The sequence below is a fragment of the Dipodomys merriami genome, unplaced genomic scaffold (assembly GCF_024711535.1).
Source record: "Dipodomys merriami isolate MVZ:Mamm:240054 unplaced genomic scaffold, mDipMer1.0.p SCAF_19, whole genome shotgun sequence".
Taxonomy (NCBI): Eukaryota; Metazoa; Chordata; class Mammalia; order Rodentia; family Heteromyidae; genus Dipodomys; species Dipodomys merriami.
In genome coordinates, this window is record NW_027203270.1 from 25,101,532 (window position 1) to 25,121,469 (window position 19,938).

Genomic DNA, 19,938 nt, shown 5'->3' on the forward strand with positions numbered 1-19,938 from the left:
GTGGTTCTAGACTCACTAGGGATCAACTCTTTTTTTCCTCATGGCTGGGGAAGTGAGAATGTTTTACAAAAACATATTCCAACGCCAAATGTAAGTAAGTGCCAGGATGTCAATATTGTTGTTCTTCCATAGAAACATGATGAGCTTCATCTGTCCGTGGTTCATCCCTGTAATCCTAGCTACTCAGGAGACTGATCTGAGGATTGTGGTTCAAAACCAGCCCAGGCAGGAAAATCCATGAGACTCTTATCTCCCATTAACCACCAGAAAACCAGAAATGGAGCTGTGGCTCCATAGTGGTGGACTACTCGCCTTAAGTGAAAAAACTCTACCCAGGCCTTGAGTTCAAGCCCCATAACCAAATAATGAATGAATGAATAAATAAATAGGCAAAAACTTGCTATCAGAACATTGTATACATTTTCATGTCTATAATTCCAGTAGCTTGGGAAGCTGAGGCAAGTTCCAGGTCAGTCTGGGCTACTTAGTGACAGCTGTCTAAAGACTAAAAGGGAGAAGAAAAGAAAGAAGTTTGTTGGTAATGTCAGGCATGAACAGTGATACTCTTCGTAAAGTGCAATTCTGAAATTGTCAAGCCTTTCTCCTCCCCCACCCCTACCCCCATACTGCCTCCCTCTTCCCCACTCCAGCCCCATTAAGATTATACCACAGCTCTAAGGATAAAGTCTAGTCCTGGAGTACAGGCCCTTCAGGACTGGCCTGGGGGTCTTCTTCAGCCTCATCTAGTTTCAGTTCCTCCCATTCTTCCTTTCCAGCCTTTCCATGCTCTGGCAAAAAGGAAGATTGTGCAGGCCAGGGTGGAGCTGTTGTTCGAGGAAGCTTCCAGGCCACTTGGGCAGACTTGGTGATTCAGCCTGAAAGCACTTGTAGGACTCTAAACACAAAGCCAGAGCTGGCAGAACAGTTAGCTGGCCCACACTTCCCGAAGCCCAGGCTGCAGGGCCAGGATTGAGCCTGGCGCCTAGAAGCCATCATCTCTCTGGCTCAGGAATGGGTGCAGTGCATTGTTGTTGCTGTTGACACAAAGACAGCCTTGTTGCAACTCCTTACAAATCCCCTCACACCAGGGGTCCTGGGCTAAGACATGGCAGCCCTCCTTATACTAAATAGGAGGCAGGAAGCCCGATTAGCAAAGATAAATGTTTGTCATTCAGGAACCCAAGGGAGATTTAAAAGGATTTCCAAAAATGAGCCACCTTAGATCCTAGTGGTTGTTCTGAGCTTTTGCCATGCATGGCCTTCAGTTAGGGGCAGAGGGTAGCCAGAGAGTAGATTTGCCATTGCCAAGTACAGAATGTTCTTCACATGCAGGGCTCCTAGGGACAAGAAGAATTTTGCCCTGGTCAGTCTTTGAGCTTAGCCCTACCTTTCTCCTTTCCTCCCCCACCTCCAGGAGGAAGTGAGAGAGAAAGAGAAAGAAAGAGGGAGAGAGAGAGTAAGGCTTATGGCTGTGTTCTTCTTCCAGGTGAAGTAGTAAATACTCATGGTCCTGTGGAGCCTGACAAAGACAACATCCGCCAAGAACCCTACACCCTACCCCAAGGCTTCACCTGGGATGCCTTGGATCTGGGAGACCGTGGTGTGGTGAGTAGACAGGGGTCTGTAGGCTCTAGATCCCTTCTCCAGGACTCTTAAGAGTTGAGCCAAGTGGGATAAACAGAATGCCTGAAGCCTGCTCAGGACTCCACAGAAATAGCATTGGACCTCTTAGCATCTGGCACATTGAAAGCTAGCCTCAGTGGAATACATTTTTGCTCATTTGTTTATTCATTTATTCCTTTTGTGTGTGTGTGTGTGCCAGAACTGGGACTTAAACTCTGAACCTCACACTCTTGTTTAGTTCTTTTGCTCAAGGCTGGTGCTCTACCTCTTGAGCTATAGCTTCACTTCTGGCTTTTTTTTTTTTTTTTTTTTTTTAATGCTTAATTGGAGATAAGAGACACAGACTTTCCTACCTGAACTGGCTTCAAACAATGATCTTCAGGTCTCAGCCTCCATAGTAGCTAAAACTACAGATGTGAGCCACTGCTCCCTGGACCACTTGGATTTTAATAGCAAACAAGCCAGCAGTTGGAAATAGCTCAGAACGTAGGGAAAAAATGTCAAAAGATCTTTGGGTCATATGCTTCAAAACCAAATATAGCTAGGCACAAGTGGCTCACACCTATAATCCTCGCTACTCAGGAGGCTGAGATTTGAGAACTGTGGTTCAAATCCAGTCTGGGAAAGAAAGTCTGTGAGACTCTTATCTCCACTAAACCACCAAAAAAGCCAGAATTACAGCTCTATGGCTCAAGTGCCCTAGCCTTGAACAAAAAAGCTCAGGGACAATGCCTAGGTCCTGAGTTCAAGCTCCAGGCCTGGCACAATAAAACGAACAAAAAGTATAATTGAAAGTAGCAGTGATTCTCCTGAAAACAATTCCTTGACCAACCCAAAAATCACATATCGCAAGTGATAGAACACACCTGCCTAGCAAATTGTTACCCTTAACTGACACAGTACCACAGGGGGGAAAAAAACAGTAGAAACCAGTAGCTCCCTCTTGGTGATGAATCAGAATAATAGAGTAGTTGGTTTGTTAGATGACATTCCTGGTCTACCACTCTGTGTGAAGTCTAGAGTGTACCCTTTAGGAATTAATTTTGCTTTACAACTAAGGGAGCTTGTTTCCCCAAAATCCCCAACATGCCTGGAGTGAAGAGAATTTGTGAGATTCAGGGGATTTTGGTAGGTTACCTTGCCCTTCTGTAACATGGAGCCGCAGGATATTGGAGTTGGTCTGCCGCCTCTCAGTGAGCTCCTTATTTCTCTACAGCTGAAGGAGCTCTACACCCTCCTGAATGAGAACTATGTGGAAGATGATGACAATATGTTCCGCTTTGATTATTCCCCAGAGTTTCTTTTGTGGTGAGTTGAAAGGGCTTTCTTTTACTATTATTTTATTTTTACTTTATAAACACTAGAAATTTCTGGCTTTTTTTTTCTTTTGTGGTACTGGGGATTGAACTCAGCACCACATGCTTGCTAGGCAAGTGCTCTTCCACTTAAGCTACACAACGCTACACAATGCCCCCCTTCCCCCTTCTTTTTGCTTTTTTTTTTTTTTTTTGATAGGGTTTTTGGCTTTTGCCTGGGCCGAATTTGGACTGTGATTCTCCTACCTCCTCCTCCTCCTAAATAGCTGGGGTCACAGCTGTGTACCACTATGATGCCTGGCTAGAAATTTATTTCTTGTGTTTTTTTTGTTTTGTTTTGTTTTGTTTTTGGTGCCAGTTCGGGGGCTTGATCTTAGGCCCTGGGTACTGTCCCTGAGCTCTTTTTACCACTTGAGTTATAGCTTCACTTCTGGCTTTTGGTGTGTTTAATTGGAGATAAGAGCCTCCTGGATTTTCCTGCCCGCAGGCTTTAACTGTGATCCTTAGATCTCAGCCTCTTTTGTAACTAGGATTACAGGTGTGAGCCACCAGTGCCCGGCAGAAGGGTCATTTTAAATCCAGTTTCTTAGTGTGCTCATTTGTGTGCAAGTAGCCTTGCCTGGCTAAGCTGTCTGCCTACTTGAGTCATGTTTAACTTCTAGGAAAAGCTGGATAGGGTGATATCCAGCCTGTAATCCCAGCTGGCTAGTAGTCTGAGGAAGAAGTTCAAGGCCAGCCTGGCCAGCTTATCAAGATGCTGTCTCAAAAAATATTTTAAAAGGGCTGGATAGCTCAGTGGTAGAAGGCTTACTTTATAGGCATGAGGCTCTGGGTTCAGTCCCCAGTTACATCAAAAGAAAAAAAAAAAACAATGTAGGAAGATTTGGAACTGAAATAAAGAAGCCTACCTAAAAAGGGAAGGAAGGGGCTGGGAAGGTGACTCAGTGGTAGAGCGCTTGCCTTGCATGCCTGAGGCCCTGGGTTTGATTCCTCAGCACCACATAAGCAAAAAGAAAAAAGCCGGAAGTGGCACTGTGGCTCAAGTGGTAGAGCGCTAGCCTTGAGCTGAAGAGCTGAGGGACAGCGCCCAGGCCCAGAGTTCAGGCCCCACGACCGGACCCCCCCCCCCCAAAAAAAAAAAAAAAAGGGAAGGAAAAGCAGAATAGACAGGCAGAAAGATGCCTGGAGAAGGAGCTCCCAATCACAAGACCCACTGGGCTCCTTGAATCAAAATGAACATAAAGAGCCAGGTATGGGATATATGCTTTTATTTGAGAGGCAGAGACAAGAGAATCACAAGTTTAAGGCCAGCCTAGATTATGTGGTAATATCCAGTCACAAGAGGATTTTTTTTGTTGTTGGTCATAGGGCTTGAACTTGAGGCCTGGGTGCTATCCTTGAGTTCTTCTGCTTAAGGTTGAATTCTACCACTTTGAGCCACAGCACCACTTCTGGTTTTCTGGTGGTTAATTGGAGATAAGAGTATCATGGACTTTTCTGCCTGGGATGGCTTTGAACCATAATCCTCAGAGATCTTAGCTTCCTGAGTAGGTAGGATTGGATTATAGGCATGAGCCACAGGCACCTGACTCAAAAGACTTTTTTTTTTTTAAAGAAAGAAGGCTGGGAAGGTGGCTCAGTGGTAGAGTGCTTGCCTTGCATGCATGAGGCCCTAAGTTTGATTCCTCAGCACCACATAAGCAGAAGAAGCCAGAAGTGGTGCTGTGGGTCAAGTGGTAGGGCACTAGCCTTGAACTGAAGAGCTGAGGTACAGCGCCCAGGACCAGAGTTCAGGCCCCACGACTGGCAAAAAAAAAAAAAAGAAAGAAAGAAAAGAAAGAAAGAAAAGAAAGAAAGAAAGAAATCTTAGCTATTCAGAAGGCTAAAGACTCAGAATCACAGTTTGAAGCCAGCCAAGGCAGAACAGTCCATGAGACTGCATCTCCAGTTAACCAGCACAATGCTAGGCTGAAGGCATGGTTCAAGTGGTAGAGTGCCAGTTGTGAGAAAGTAAGCTGATAAAGTGTGAGCCCTGGAGTTCAAGCCTCAGTACACGTACACACACACGTACACACACACACACGTACACACACACGTACACACACACACACACACACACACACACACACACACACACACACACACACACACACACACACACACACACACACACACACACACACACACACACACACACACACACACACACACACACACACACACGGTAGCTGGGAGAAAAGTAGAGAGTAATTGGATCAGGCATGAAATCCTCAGTATGACAGCCTTGTTTTGGTGAGTAAGGCCAAGTGGGCTGAGCATTGAGAAATGGCTATGGCAGGATTCCATTTGTTTCCAGGAAGGCTTGGCCCTAAAGAGAATTAAGCTACTAATCTCTAGGGAAGTGGTAGTGCCAGGCTTGAACCAAACATGGCTCTATAGTCCAAAAAGCTATCCAGCTGCTACAAAGAGCACCAACCCTTGTATCTTTTCCAGGGCTCTCCGGCCTCCAGGATGGCTCCCCCAGTGGCACTGTGGGGTTCGAGTGGTCTCAAGTCGGAAACTGGTTGGGTTCATTAGTGCCATCCCAGCAAATATCCACATCTATGACACGTAAGCATCCTTGCCGCACTTCCCTGTACGCAACTTCATTGGGGAGAGAGGAACAGTAAGCTACATGAGCCTCATGAAAAGAAGAGGGAAGAGCCCATGAAAGAGCCCAGTACTGGAAAAGCAAACTCCTCACTCCTATGAGCAGCATGTCTTGCTCATTTGTGACTAGTTGCTTATCTGTGACCTGGGCTGGGAAGTGCCTGCCCACTACTACTGTGCTCCTGGCCTAGTCACAGGTCATGCTCATAAACAGCTTCAAAAATTGAAGCCAGGGCTGGAAATTTGGCTTAGTGGTAAAGTCTTTGCCTAGTATGCATGAAGTCCTGGGTTTGATTCCTCAGTACTACATAAACAGAAAAAGCTGTAAGTGGCACTGTAGCTCAAGTGGTGGAATGCTAGCCTTAAGCAAAAAGAAGCTTAGGGGCAGTGCATAGGCCCTGAGAGCAAGTTCTAGGACTGGCCAAAAAATAAAAAAAAATCAAAGCCATTGTGACCCAGATTCAGATGTCCATTGGGGCCTTCGATCTCTGTTGTTCATTTTCCCTTGAAATAGCACAGCTGTCTGCCAGTCTTCTGGGTTTATATTCTGTAGATTCTTTTTTTTTTCTTTTTTCTTTTCTTTTTTTTTTTTTTTTGTGTGTGTGTTGGTCATGGGGCTTGAACTCTTGGCCTGGGTGCTGTCCCTGAGCTCTTCAGCTCAAGGCTAGTGCTCTACCACTTGAGTCACAGCCACTTCCGATTTTCTGGTGATTTATTGGAGATAAAGAGTCTCTAGGACTTTCCTACCTGGGTTGGCTGTGAACTGCAATCCTCAGATCTCAGCCTCCTGAGTAGCTAGGATTACAAACAGGAGCCACCAGCACCCGGCAAGCTGTAGATTCTTGTGGGAATCCAAATCCTTGGGTTCCTCGGCTGGCTTCCTGAATGCTACAGGTAGGATTCCCCAGTCCACTCTTGGGGATTCACAGAGAGTTGATGGTACCTTCAGGTAAAGTCATTTATAGCACCCTACTTCCCTTTGTAAATGGGGTTCATGTGGAGGCAAGGCTGCCTGGCAGAAGCTGGTAGAGTAGTGAGAGAGAGCTTAGTACTGACTGCTGAGCGCAGGTGGCATCTAAATGCACACTTGTGCTGAAGTTCCCCCTTCCAGTTCAGCTCCACATGCTGGAAGACATTACCAGTATTTGTGATGTCATTGACATTTCCCCTCACTCCTCAGAGAGAAGAAGATGGTGGAGATCAACTTCCTGTGTGTTCATAAGAAGCTACGCTCCAAGAGGGTGGCTCCAGTGCTGATCCGAGAGATAACCCGAAGGGTCCACCTGGAGGGCATTTTCCAGGCTGTTTACACTGCCGGGGTGGTGTTGCCAAAGCCTGTTGGCACCTGCAGGTAAAAATCTTGGTTCAGGTCCTATAAATGCAGGTGTCCTGTTCCAGTTGCAGAGTTAATGTCACCATAAGGTGCAGTCCTACGCCTCTGCTCCAAATATGCACTGGACCAGTTCTAGTCACTACTAGTGTCTGGTGGGCTGGTGGATGGGGAGCATGATAGGGAGCAGACTTGGAAAGAAGTTAGCCACTCTCAGCTCCTGAAGTTACAGCCATTTAGAGATGGGGGCGGGCTGGGCATCGTGGCTCACGCCTGTAATCCTAGCTATTCAGGAGACTGTGATCTGAAGATCAAGGTTCAAAACCAGCCTGGGAAGGAAAGGCACGCTCTTATCTCCAATAAACCACTTAGAAAACCAGAAGTGGTGCTGTGGCTCAAGTGGTAGAGTGCTATCCTTGAGCTGAAACGCTGAGAGTCAGCGCTCAGACCCAGAGTTCAAGCCCCATGACTGGGGGGAAAAAATAGAGATGGGAGCAGGGAGCAAAACCTGGGTTTTGACAGAAAATGAGTAGTTAGCTCAAATATGTTTTGAATATTGTGTGAGTCAGAGTTTGTCTGATCTCCATGTGATCTAATGACAACCTCTATCTTAGAAAGTTTTTGGAAATAATTGAATAAAATCTTTGCCTAGAAAACTGGAAAATAAAAACACCAGGTGAATGCAGAAGAGGAGGAAGGAGGAGGGTAAGCAGATCTGCCAATCTTTTGGCATGACAGTCTTCCCACTGACTTGATTCCCGGTGAAAGGATGCACTCACCAGACAACTTCTGTAATAAGGGAATGGCTTTTGAAATTGAGAAAGGAAAATAGCCGGGGGGGGAAAAATCAGAAGAGCAGCTCTGCATTCACCCTGGAAGGGGCAGGGTAGATGCCAGAATCCAAGCAAGCCCTGATGTGTCTCTCACGCCACCTGCTGGCCATCCTTGCCACTGTCCTCTCTAGCAGCCCACATTATCTGAAGACAGACAGGACCTTTATGTCTCCACAGGTACTGGCATCGGTCCCTAAATCCACGGAAGCTGATTGAAGTGAAGTTCTCCCACCTGAGCAGAAATATGACCATGCAGCGCACCATGAAGCTCTACCGACTGCCAGAGGCCAGTGGTGCTGCTAGGCGGGGATTAGGGGCAGACAGAAACAGAAAAACCCAGCCTCAGCAGGAACGAACAGGGCAGAGGGTGGGGAAGTGCTATGCTTACCTGAGTGGTGAGCTAGCCTATAGTCTCCAGATTCTTTTTTTTCTTGTTTATTTTAGTTTGATTTTTCTTGATTCTGCTGAGTCTACCTGGGCTTGTTTCTCTGCCATCTGTTGATAAGCTCAAAGAAACCCCTGTTCTCTAATATTAGCCTGCCAGGCATAAGTAGGAAAGATGAATCCACTAAGTGAATCTTCACACATGGACTTATCACATACATCCAAGAGCCCAGTGTACCTGAACCTGTTCCATGTGGCCTAAGCTTGTGAGAGAAGCCCATATTTCCAATCTTAATCCCCCCACTCAGCTTGGACACTGAGGAATTGGCAGTCTGCAACAAGCTGGTTTTCTGTTCTTGTTCTCAGTCTGTTTCCTAAAGCAACAAGTATTCCTGTTGTCCGGCTGTGCCTAGCTTCAGGACCCTGAAGTGGGGAGTGGGAAACCCCTTCTCTTGCCTTGGAGCACTTCTACTCTGCTGTCCTCACAGTGACCAATCACCTGCTGTGCAATGCAGAGGGCTGTAGTGCCCAGAGCTGCCCCTGGCCACCTGCTTACCCCAGCATGGGGCTAATCTGCCACTGGATTGGGGTCATTAGAGTCCCATCTGGAGAATGCAACAGCATGTTTACAAATTGCCAGAAACAGATTTGGGAAGCTGGCTGTGGTTGTGTATGACTGGAATTCCAGTGCTTGGGAGGGTGAGGCTGAGAGGATTGAGAATTCTAGACCAGGGCTACATGGTATACTCTATCTCAAAACAAAACCCAAAGGGTTGAGAGAACTAGGCACTGGTGGCTCATGCCCATGATCCTAGCTACTCTGGAGGCTGAGATCTTAGCCAGCCCAAATAGAAAGTCCACAAGACTTATCTCCAGTTAACTACCCCAAAAAAGCCAGAAATGAAGGTGTGGCTCAAGTAGTAGACTGCTAGCCTTGAGCATAAAGAGGCTCAGAACAGCATTCAGGCTCTGAGTTTAAGCCCCAGGACTAGTGTGTGTATACACACACACACATACACACACGCGCGCACACGCACACACACCCAGCAGCCTGAGCAGAGTCCAGGCAGCTCTTATCTCTAACTTCCACAAAGCTATGGCTCAAGTGGTAGACCTCCAGCTTTGAGCAAAAAAGCTAAAGGACAGTGCAGGTCCTGAGTTCAAGCCTTAGTAGGTGTTTTCTCCCCTGTGTTACAATGGCCAGTGTGTCCTATGTTTCAGGCAGGCAGAGAGCCATGTTGAAATGCTCTAGATCTGTTTTGATGTGGAGAGCCTACTGTGGCTGTGTTTTCAGCCCATAATTTGAGGTGTCACTGTGTGGCTGCCATATAGGATAAGGCACTTAAGTATTCCCTAAAGAGATCCGGGTTCGTAAGGATTTTTATTATTTTCTTTTCTTTTTGTCAGTCCTAGGGCTTGAACTCAGGGCCTGGGCACTGCCTCTGAGCTTCTTTTGCTCAGGGCTAGCATTCTACCACTTGCGCCACAGTGCTACTTCCAGCTTTTTCTGCTTATGTGGTACTGAGGAATCAAACCCAGGGCTTCGTGCATATTAGGCAATCACTCTACCAGTAAGCCACATTCCCAGACCCTATTTTATTTTATTTTATTTTTTTTGTTGGTCATGGGGCTTGAACTCTGGGCCTGGGCACTATCCCTGAGCTCTGTAGCTCAAGGCAAGGGCTCTACCTCTTGAGCCACAGCTCTACTTCCCATTTTCTGGTAGTTAATTAGGATAAGAGTCTCAACCGCTTTCCTTCCCTGGCTGCCTTTGAACGGTGATCCTCAGATCTCAGCCTCCTATGGAGCTAGATTTACAGGTGTGAGCCACTGGCGCCCAGCTTATTTTATTTTTGTATGCATTTCCTGTGGTGCACCTGACTACTAAGAAATTTTATAGGTTAGAAATCCAGAACTGACGTTTTAAAAACAATCCCTGCCCTGAGAAAGTTTTGTCAGGCAGTGACAAACATATCAACAATGACTGTACTGTTTTCCATTTGGCACAGCCCTACCTTTGTCCACCTCTGGGATGATAAATCCTAGTATTTGCTCAATGGGATCATGTGGTTTCCTTCCATGGAAGCTTTCTTTTTTTTTTTTTAAGAAAAAGCAACAATTGGTGCAGGGTGTGGTTATACATGCCTGTAATTCCAGCAGATACAGAAAGGAAAACAGAAGCCCTATCTAAAAAATGAAAAAAAAGATGGGGGGGAGGGCTGGAGGTATGGCTCAAGTAGTAGAACACTAGCAAGCCAAAGGTCCAGAGGTCCTGAGTTTAAATCCCAGTACCATTGAGAGAGAGAGAGAGAGAGAGAGAGAGAGAAGGCCAGTGTGTGTAAGGGGGGTGGTGTTTGAGTTAGTTGAAATCCTGGGAGCTGGGTGCCTTTCTTTTGAATTCATCTGGCTTCAGTATCCTGCCAGGGGCACTGCCAGTGCTGCAGTCTCTCTGGGATGTGATGTGTGGAGTAGAGGGACCTGAATGTAGGAAGGCAGCTACTTCTCAGTGTGAGGAGGCTCTGAGTATTCCAGGAGGCTGGTTTGCTTGCTTGCTTGCTTGCTTGATTTCTTTCTTTCTTTCTTTCTTTCTTTCTTTCTTTCTTTCTTTCTTTCTTTCTTTCTTTCTTTCTTTCTTTCTTTCTTTCTTTCTTTCTTTCGTTCTTTCTTTCTTTCGTTCTTTCTGCCGGTTGTGAGCTTGAACTCTGGGGCTAGGCTTGAACTCTGGGGCTAGGCACTGTCCCTTAGCTTTTCAGCTCAAGGCTAGCACTCTACCACTTGAGCCACAGCACCACTTCCAGCCTTTTTCTGTTTTGGTGGTGCTGAGGAATCAAACCCAGGGCCTCATGCATGCAAGGGAAGCACTCTACCACTGAGCCACCTTACCAGCCCTCCAAGAGGCTTAGGATATGCCCAGGGGATAATGGGAAGTCTCATCCTGGAAGCAGGCAGGATTTCTCTCAATCATGATGCTGCCGACATATTTGGTCATGAGGACAGGCCTACCTTGTAAGATGCTTAACAGCAACCCTATCTTCTACCTGCTTGATGCCAGGAGTACTCCTCCTCTAGTTGTAAGCAGCAGAAATGTCTTCAGATGTTGCTAAATTGCTCTTGGGTGGCAACATCCTCCCAGTTGAGAACTACAGTTAGGCAAATGGAAGGTATTGCTGGAAAGGCCATCTGGTCTGGAGGGTAGAGGCTCTTGTGTTTCATGGGGAGTAAAACAGGGAGGGCTCAAGGGCCCGTGTGAGGACAGCCTGGGTCACATAGATGAGAGAGATTGATCCAGCAGCTTCAGCCTGGATGCCAGCCATGCTGATGAGAGAAAGGGCCAAAAGAGCTGTAGAGGCTGGATCAAGCTGAGTCTATGCCCAAGGTACTGGGGAAAATGCTGAGGATGACCAAAGATTCTCTCTTGAGGGTCTGAGAGGACAGATCAGAGTGACAAGCAGATCTACCTCTGACACCTTCTTTTCTGTTTTCCAGACTCCCAAGACAGCTGGGCTGCGACCAATGGAAAAAAAGGACATTCCAGTAGTGCACCAGCTGCTCACCAGGTACTTGAAGCAGTTTCACCTCACGCCAGTTATGAGCCAGGAGGAGGTAGAGCACTGGTTCTACCCCCAGGAGAACATCATTGACACTTTTGTGGTAGAGGTAAGTCAAGGAATGGTTCCTAGAGAGGTGGCCCCTGAAGCACCTAGGCTCCTCAGTACCCAGTGTTGGCACTCTAGGCTTCTTGGTCCTTCTGTGTTTGGTCATCTAAAAGACAGGGCATTATAGGTTGTGTTTGGTGAAAACTTTGGCCTGGCTTGAGCCTCCTGGCCCCTAATAACAGAAGAATAGAAGACCTTGTTTGTCTAGGTGAGTCTTTGCTGCTTTGTGTGTCCCACATGGTAGGTCCAGTCTGGGCCATGAGAACCATTAGAAGAGGTCCCTGGCAATGATCAGCCAGGAAAGAGGACTAGCTTAGTGCAGAGCCCAGTCCAGCTCCGTCCTCAAGTGCCCTCAGCCAGAGTATTTCCTCTCCCTGCATGTCTGGTTCCAGTTTCCACCATTCAGCTAGAGAGCAAAGCTGCTTAGGGGTGATGTGTAGGAGATCCTGGTGCTCCTGGTCTACACTCATTGTACATGTATGACAATGCCTTTATTGTCTTCCCTTCAGAATGCTAACGGTGAGGTGACAGATTTCCTGAGCTTTTATACACTTCCCTCCACCATCATGAACCATCCAACCCACAAGAGTCTAAAAGCTGCTTATTCTTTCTACAATGTTCATACCCAGACCCCTCTTCTAGACCTCATGAGCGACGCCCTTGTTCTCGCCAAAATGGTAAGAAGCAGACCAGAGGGTCTCAGTGATAAAAGAGGAGGGAAGGGAGCAGTAGTAAGCACATCTTCCGATAGACCCCTGCTTACAGCCCCTCATCCTCCTGATCTTAGGCATGGTCCCAAGAGTTTTCAGCCCCAAACTAAAAGCTAGGAGAAGCCGGGCACCGGTGGCTCACACCTGCAATCCTAGCTACTCAGGAGGCTGATATCTGAGGATCACAGTTCAAAGCCAGCCCAGGCAGAAAAGTCAGTGAGACTCTTATCTCCAATAAACCACCAGAAAACAGAAAGTGCCCCTGAAGCTCAAGTGGTAGAGAGCTTGCCTGAAGAGCGCAGGTACAGCGTCCAGGCCCAGAGTTCAAGCCCCACGTCTGACAAAAAAAAAAAAAAAGCTAGGAGAGTTTGGAGTACACCAAGAATCTGAGAGTCAGGTTACCAATGGCGCGACAGCAGAGAGGTAGGACATGGTCTTTTTCTGTTTTCACCTGTTCTTTCTTTTGTTGCCCTGCAGAAAGGGTTTGATGTGTTTAATGCACTGGATCTCATGGAGAACAAAACGTTCCTGGAGAAGCTCAAGTTCGGCATAGGGGATGGCAACTTGCAGTATTACCTGTACAATTGGAAGTGTCCCAGCATGGGGGCCGAGAAGGTATGAGTGGTGCAGCCAGAAGTTAGGCTTGCCAGAGAGCTGGAATCTCCAGCAAAAATACCCAGTGGCTCATGCTTGTAATCCCACCTACTCAGGAGGCTAAGATCTGAGGATAGAGGTTCAAAAATAGCCTGGGCAAAAAAGTCTATGAGACTTTGATCTCCAATTAATCATAGAAAAAGCCAGAAGTGGAGCTGTGGCCTAAGTGGTAGAGTGTTAGCCTTGAGCAAAGGAGCTCAGGAACAGCATCCAGGCCCAGAGTTCAAGCCCCAGGACTGGCAAAAAAAAAAAGCCATGGGTCTGGGATGCGGCATTGGTCTGGGCCCTGGTGTTTGGGCTCTTGGAAAATGACCTGCACGTGATTCCTCTCTCTGTAGTGGGTGAGGATGACAAAGGCCCAGGCCCTCAAGCCTCACAGAATTAGGAAGCTTATCTCTGGTTCTTTTTCCCACCAACTGAGAGCCACCTCTTTGGCTGGGACAGAACATTCTACACTGCCTGAAGAAGCTAGAAGTCTGGAGTCTATGGATCTGTCTTTTCTGTCCTGGGCTGCTGCCCTCAGTGCAGCATGTTCCTTCTTAGCCCTTCATCTTCCAGCTCCTTAGAACAGCCTGGGGATATGGGTATCATATCCCCATTTATAGACATTTTGTCCTGTGAGCTGGAGGGAGGCCTTTGGCCTTATATCCTTGAGGTGCTGCCATTGCTTTCCTTGAAGGACCAGGAAAAGTATAAACCTGGTGTAGAGGTGAGGTCAGAGGCCCGCTGGGCTCAGTATAAGCCTTCCCACAGCAAGAGGGTTGTTTTGTGAGTTCAGTGGACCTCATGCCCGGGTGGGGAGGCAGGAGAGTCCTAGAAGCTGACAACTCAACTCTCCTATTGGCTCTCCTAGGTTGGACTGGTGTTACAGTAACCAATCACCAGTGAGATTCTGGATAAAGCCACTGAAAATTCAAACCAGGAAATGGAACCCCACCACTTGTTGGTCCAACTTTTCACAAACGTGAGAATCCCTGGGAAAGGGAACAGAACTGAACCGGCTTTACCAAACCGCCATCGAACTTGACAATTGTATTACAATGGCGTAGGCTGCGTGATGTCACCTCTGGCCATGTCTCTGGTTCTCCCTGTTTTCTAATTAATCACATCCTCATGCAGCCGTGATCAAGGGAATGTAACTGCTGAAAACTAGCTCGTGATTGGCATATTATGGAGTTAACGGGTGAATAATAAAAGTATATATATTATATATATAAATATTTTAAATATCTTTCATGTTCCAAATGTACAAGGAGGTTTGATCTCTAATGAGAAGCTGAATCCAGTCATTCCTCAGAATTAGAACCTAAAGGCAGTGGTGGACAGACATACTGGCACAGTTCACTGTCCTTCAGAAGCAGGCACTAGCTTTTTTCAGGAGGGCACTTCCTCCGGTTCCCCTTTGGAATCAGCTGGATGAACTGGCTTTAACTGGGGAGGGAAGAAGAAAGACTCTGCCAGCTTGGGAGAGGGCTCAGATCTCTCAGGATGAAAGGTGGAGCCCTGGGTGGGGCTGATCCTTGGCAAGGCTCTTCCTGCAGGGCTCAGCCCTTTTCTGCACTCTGAGACTGAGCAGTGGGGACAATCATGGAAGCAGATTTCATTAATCAAATAAGTTCCTTTTCCACCCCTGAGGCCTGCTCCCTCTGGGAGGTCATCCTGCCAAGTGACTTAAAAGGGCTCTTAAGCCAGCTGTTGCCAACCTTACAGGAATGTGTCCTCTGTGAGAATTTGCCTTTCTACTGCCCAGAGTGACTGGCAGTTTGAAGAGGACCTTGAACCTCCTTGTAGCATCTGGAACCTTGTGAAGACCACATCAGTGCAAGCCCTACTTAGCACCCTGCTCTCCCCAGGGTGGCTAGGCAGAGATGACATAGGCTGATACCCAGGCCCTTCCAGCCCCAGCGCCTGGCCTGTGCCTTCTAGCCCATCAGCCAGCTCTTGCTCTACTCCTCTCTGTGTCTCCATTCTAGGACACAAAGCCACAGTGACAGCAAGAAGTGGGACTTGGCAACATTGCCATTGTCTAAGTCTGGTTTTCACTGATGATGTTTTGTGAATTTTTGTGGTGGTAGTGATGGGTATGGATGCTGCCAATTTCTCCAGAAGTAACTGAGCCTCTGATCACATGGTGGCCCACGTCGGCATTCTTCAGTGGTATTCAGCCAAGTGGCCTGGGAGGATCAGGTTCAGGCTGTGAACTATCTGCCAGCCACATCAGCCTGCTCTAGGAGAAAACCCCTGGGGGACAACATGATGTGTGTCATCGCAGTGTGTGGTATGGAGTTTCCTTTCTGTTTCACCTTTTGGCTTCTTGAAGGGGAAGAAATCCTTAGCCAGGAGTCAGGCTCAGCTTCAGCCCACAAATGGAAGCCACACTCTACGGGCCAACCAGGATTTGCTTCCGGCTATAGATTCTGGTGTGGTTTGCCAGAGGTTGATTCTGCAGTCTCCAAAGCTTGAGGAAATTGTGTACTTGGGATGGGGCTGAAGCTCCATGGAAAGCTTCCCGCTTTCTGCAGACTGCTGCTAGAGGCAGCAGCTCTTATGGGGTGGATTCTCATCACAGGGTCTTGGAGGCCTTGTTTCTCCCCACTGTCCTGTGCTGAAAACTACAGGCACCAGTGAAGGTGGCTGACCTTTGACTCCAAGATACCCAGACCAAAGAAGCTGCTGTTCTCGGCACGATGCACAGAGTTCCAGCAGAGTTCCACAGACGCAGACAGGAGTCAGAGTCTGAGACTTCAGACTTGGTGCCCCAAGGGCCAGAGTGCTCAATCTGCTCAGGCCTCTAAGACATCAAAGAACAAGTGCTTTAGTCTTTCCTACCTTAGGCAAGACCTGAAACTTGATCACTTCTGAGCCAGGTTCAGGCTTCATTTGCCTCTAAAATATGGGATATACCTATCTCTGGAATGAGCTCTAATTTGGTTGGCTCTGGTCATGGGATGAAAACGATAAGTCTCAGGTGGCTGCTCTAAAAGAAACATCTTCTGGCAACTGTCCCTTCCCCCAAAGTCAGGCAGCCTGCCCCTGGGACTCTTATTTCCTTATGGTGAGGGCCAGCCAGGTCTGCAGGAGTCAGCTCGGGAGCTTCTTTTTTATCCTGACCTTCTCTGGGTTCTTCACTCAGCCCCTTCTGGAATTTGGGGCCAGAGAGCACCATCGTGGCATTCAGGGCTACCTTGCAGGAGCTGTGTAGTATGGAGGCCTCAAAACTGGCTTGAACCAAACAGGGCAGGATCCTAAGACCTCCCAGCCAACTGGCTCCTAGCAGCTACTGTGAGAAGGCCTCTCGGGCCTGGCCCCCATTCTCTGCCACACAGTCTTTGCTGCTGAGTTCCAAAGACCATCCTGTCCTCTGGAATGAGTCCATTTTCCTAGTTTGTAGGGAGAGAGCCAGGTAGAGAAGAGACCTCGGTCTGGAATGAGGCCTACATAAGACTTGTTTTCCCCACACATGCATGTTTCCAAAGATGCAGATGTCTGAAGGCTGGCTCAGGGCAAGCACTCCGACTCCTGTTTTTCAATGGAAAGTTTCAGGCTTGCCTGCAAATTCCTTTTATCTGCCCTTCCCTGCTTACTTGCTAGCTCTCTGAAGCCCAGTGGTGGTGTCTCTATGGTCTTGAATTCTTTCCCTAAAGATGACTAGCACTTGGTGAGCCTGAGGGCCTGAAGGCCCTGGACAGTTGACAGTTCAGAAGAAAGAAAGAGGTCAGGAGTGTTTAGGGTAACCCACGGCCCGGTCTTACCTGCCTCAGAACCAGAGGACACCCAGGCCTCAGTTTTGCAAGCAGGCCTGCAACACACCATCTTGGAGGCTGTTGAGGACAATTTCATTTAAAAACAAACTCAAAAACATTGGCAAGCAGGTGCCACACCTTGGGACAGGGAGAGGGAAAGCTGCACCTTTTTGTCTTGGCTTTTCTTTTGGCTGTAGGGGGGCATCCATTTCCAGGGTTGGGGAGGTAATACCAAATGCATTGTTGTTCTCAGTACATCTCACTTGTTTCTAATAAAGGAAGCAGCTGAACAAACTGATCTCCTGGTATTCCTCTGGTTAGCAGGTGGCAGTGACACAGATGGAGTCTTGGGGCCTCTGCTAGAACAAGGGTGACAAGAAAGGCCACCTGGGATCACAGTGCAAAGCCAGCTTTGAAAGGCCTTCCTTTGTCAAGGCTGAGAGAAGTAACCTGGCCTAGGTTAGCACCAAGCACTTTAGCAAAGGAGCTGACCAGACTCACCCTCCAAATCCCCCCTCAGGGCAGGTCAGCAGTGGCTCCTGCCACTATGTCCAGATGTCATATCACTCTGGGCCACCAATAAGGTAGTTTGTTTTAAAAGCCACCAGGAGGCGCTGTACTGATTTTTAACATAGATTAATAAATACATTTTTTTAAACTGTGGGTTTGAACTCAGGGCTTCATGCTTGCTACTACTTGAGCCACATCTCCAGCCTTTTTTTTTTTTGGTCCATCATAGGGCCTGAACTCTGGGCTTAGGCGCTGTCCCTCAGCTCTTCAGCTCAAGGCTAGCACTCTACCACTTGAGCCACAGTGCCACTTCCAGCTTTTTCTGCTTATGTGGTGCTGAGGAATTGAACCCAGGGCCTCATGGAAGCAAGGTAAGCACTCTACCACTGAGCCACCTTCCCAACCCTCTCCAGCCCTTTTTGCCTTTATTTTTCAAATAGGATCTTGTGCTGTGCTCAGGCTAAGCTGGACTGTGATCCTTCTATTTACTTTTTTCTGTATAATGGGATCACAGACATAATTACCACCATACCCAGCTCTGGAAATGAGGTCTTACTTTTTGACCAAAAACCATGATATAACCTATCTCCACCTTGTGAGTATGTAGAATTACAGACTTGAGCCACCCTGCCCAGCTATTTTGTTTTTGTACTGAGTCAACAAGCTAGTATTGGGGCTCAAGCCAAAAGTCTCATACTCTGCTTTTTAGTTTATGGCTGGGGCTCCATCACTTCTTTGATAAAGGAATTTCTAGTACCAGGTACTGGTGGCTCTCACTTGTAATCCTAGCAGGTTTGGGGGCTGAGATCTGAAGCTCCCAGTTCAAAGTCAGCATAAGCAAGAAAGTCTGAGACTCCTACCTCTAGTTAGCTAGCAAAAGAGCCAGAAGTGGAGCTGTGGCTCAAATGGTAGAGCACTATCCTTGAGAAAAAAAAGCTCAGGGACAGTGCCAGGCCCAGAGTTTAAACCCCAGGTACAACAGGTAGATACACACACACACACACACACACACACACAGTCTGAGATTTGTCTGCCCCAGCTGGCTTCAGACTGTGATCCTGTTTCTGCCTTCTAATATTGCTAGAATTAAAGGCACAAGCCACCAGTGCCCAGATAAAACCAGGAGTTTGCAAATGCTGGCTGGGCACTGTACCACCAAGCCCTAGGAGGAATGCTTTTAATTTAAACATTGTAGATTGTGGGACCCTACAACTGCACTTACTCCTCCCATTCCCCAAATTCTCATCCTTTTAAACTTTTCATCCATGCCCTGACCCCATGATCCTTCTCTGTACCCCCATGCCATGGACAGTCCTCCTCTCTCCTTCCAGGAAACCTAAGACAACCCAAGACCGTCCTTACACTTCCTAAGCTCTCTCTGTCCCAGCCCCCCAACTTGATCAGATCACTGGCTCTTGAAGGCTCAAGTTTCACTCCTCCCCTTAAAAGTTTTATCTGGGCCCAGTGCCTGTAGCTCAAGACTGTAATTTAGCTACTCAGGAGGCTGAGATCTGAGGATTTGCAGTTCAAAGCCAGCCCAGGCAGGAAAAGTCCATGAGACTCTTATCTACAATAAACCACTCAGAAAACTGGAAGTGGCTCTGTGGCTCCAGTGGGAAGAGTGCTTGCCTTAAGCTGAAGAGCTCAGGGGCAGTGCCCAGGCCTAGAGTTCAAGCCCCTAGACCGACCAAAAAAAAAAAAAAAAAAAAAAAGCTTTTTCTGGGAGAACACAGCCCTGTGGGTAACCTCCTGGACCCAGGACCTCCAGAACTGAAACAGATTTTTCCTTTGCCTCCACTTCCCATCCTCAGTTCCTGTCATTTTCCTGACCTTAAGGACTCTGGTCTTAGCCGGGCGCTGGTGGCTCACGCCTGTAATCCTAGCTACTCAGGAGGCTGAGATCTGAGGATCGCGGTTCAAAGCCAGCCCGGGCAGGAGAGACCATGAGACTCCTATCTCCAATAAACCACCAGAAAACCAGAAGTGGCGCTGTAGCTCAAGTGGTAGAGCGCTCGCCTTGAGCTGAAGAGCTGAGGGACAGCGCCCAGGCCCAGAGTTCAAGCCCCACGACCGACAAAAAAAAAAAAAAAAAAAAAAGGACTCTGGTCTTTTGATGAGATTTGTCAGCTATAGACTCATTCTAGCCATCAACCCTGCCTCTTGTTACCCAAACCCAAGAGAAGCAAAGTAGGGGCTCATAGGCTGGGAAGGTGTCCCAGTGATAAAGTGCTTGCTTTGCATGCATGAGGCCCTGGGTTCAATTCCTCAGCACTACATAAGCAGAAAAAGTTGGAAGTAGCACTGTGGTTCAAGTGGTAGAGCACTAGCACTGAGCTGAAGAGCTGAGGGACAGAGTCCAGGCCCTATGACCGACAAAAAAAAAAAGAAGTAGGGGCTCAGGCCCAGGTCTGGTGCACACCTAACAGGATCCTCAGCTGGACCCTGACCTGAGCCCTGTGGGAACCAAGAAACTCATATTCTTCATATACTATAAAACTGGACTTGGGCCAGGCGCTAATGGCTCATGCCT

The 19,938-nt window shown here is 47.7% G+C and overlaps 2 protein-coding genes across 2 annotated transcripts in view; one reads left to right on the forward strand and one right to left on the reverse strand.

Annotated features, from left to right (window-relative positions):
• Positions 1-14,369, forward strand: part of Nmt1 (N-myristoyltransferase 1) — a 39,831-nt gene extending 25,462 nt beyond the window's left edge. The window contains exons 4-12 of the mRNA XM_070027897.1: positions 1,487-1,605; positions 2,840-2,931; positions 5,433-5,549; positions 6,769-6,939; positions 7,929-8,037; positions 11,622-11,792; positions 12,301-12,468; positions 12,979-13,116; positions 14,009-14,369. Of these exons, the coding sequence (XP_069883998.1) occupies positions 1,487-1,605; positions 2,840-2,931; positions 5,433-5,549; positions 6,769-6,939; positions 7,929-8,037; positions 11,622-11,792; positions 12,301-12,468; positions 12,979-13,116; positions 14,009-14,029 (1,106 nt within the window). The 3' untranslated portion in view covers positions 14,030-14,369. The remainder of the gene's footprint in view (positions 1-1,486; positions 1,606-2,839; positions 2,932-5,432; positions 5,550-6,768; positions 6,940-7,928; positions 8,038-11,621; positions 11,793-12,300; positions 12,469-12,978; positions 13,117-14,008) is intronic.
• Positions 14,370-16,600: 2,231 nt separating this feature from the next.
• The window catches only part of Plcd3 (phospholipase C delta 3), a 30,140-nt gene continuing 26,802 nt past the window's right edge, over positions 16,601-19,938 (reverse strand). The window contains exon 16 of the transcript XR_011373086.1: positions 16,601-17,257. The gene's annotated coding sequence lies outside the window, so the exon portion shown is untranslated. The remainder of the gene's footprint in view (positions 17,258-19,938) is intronic.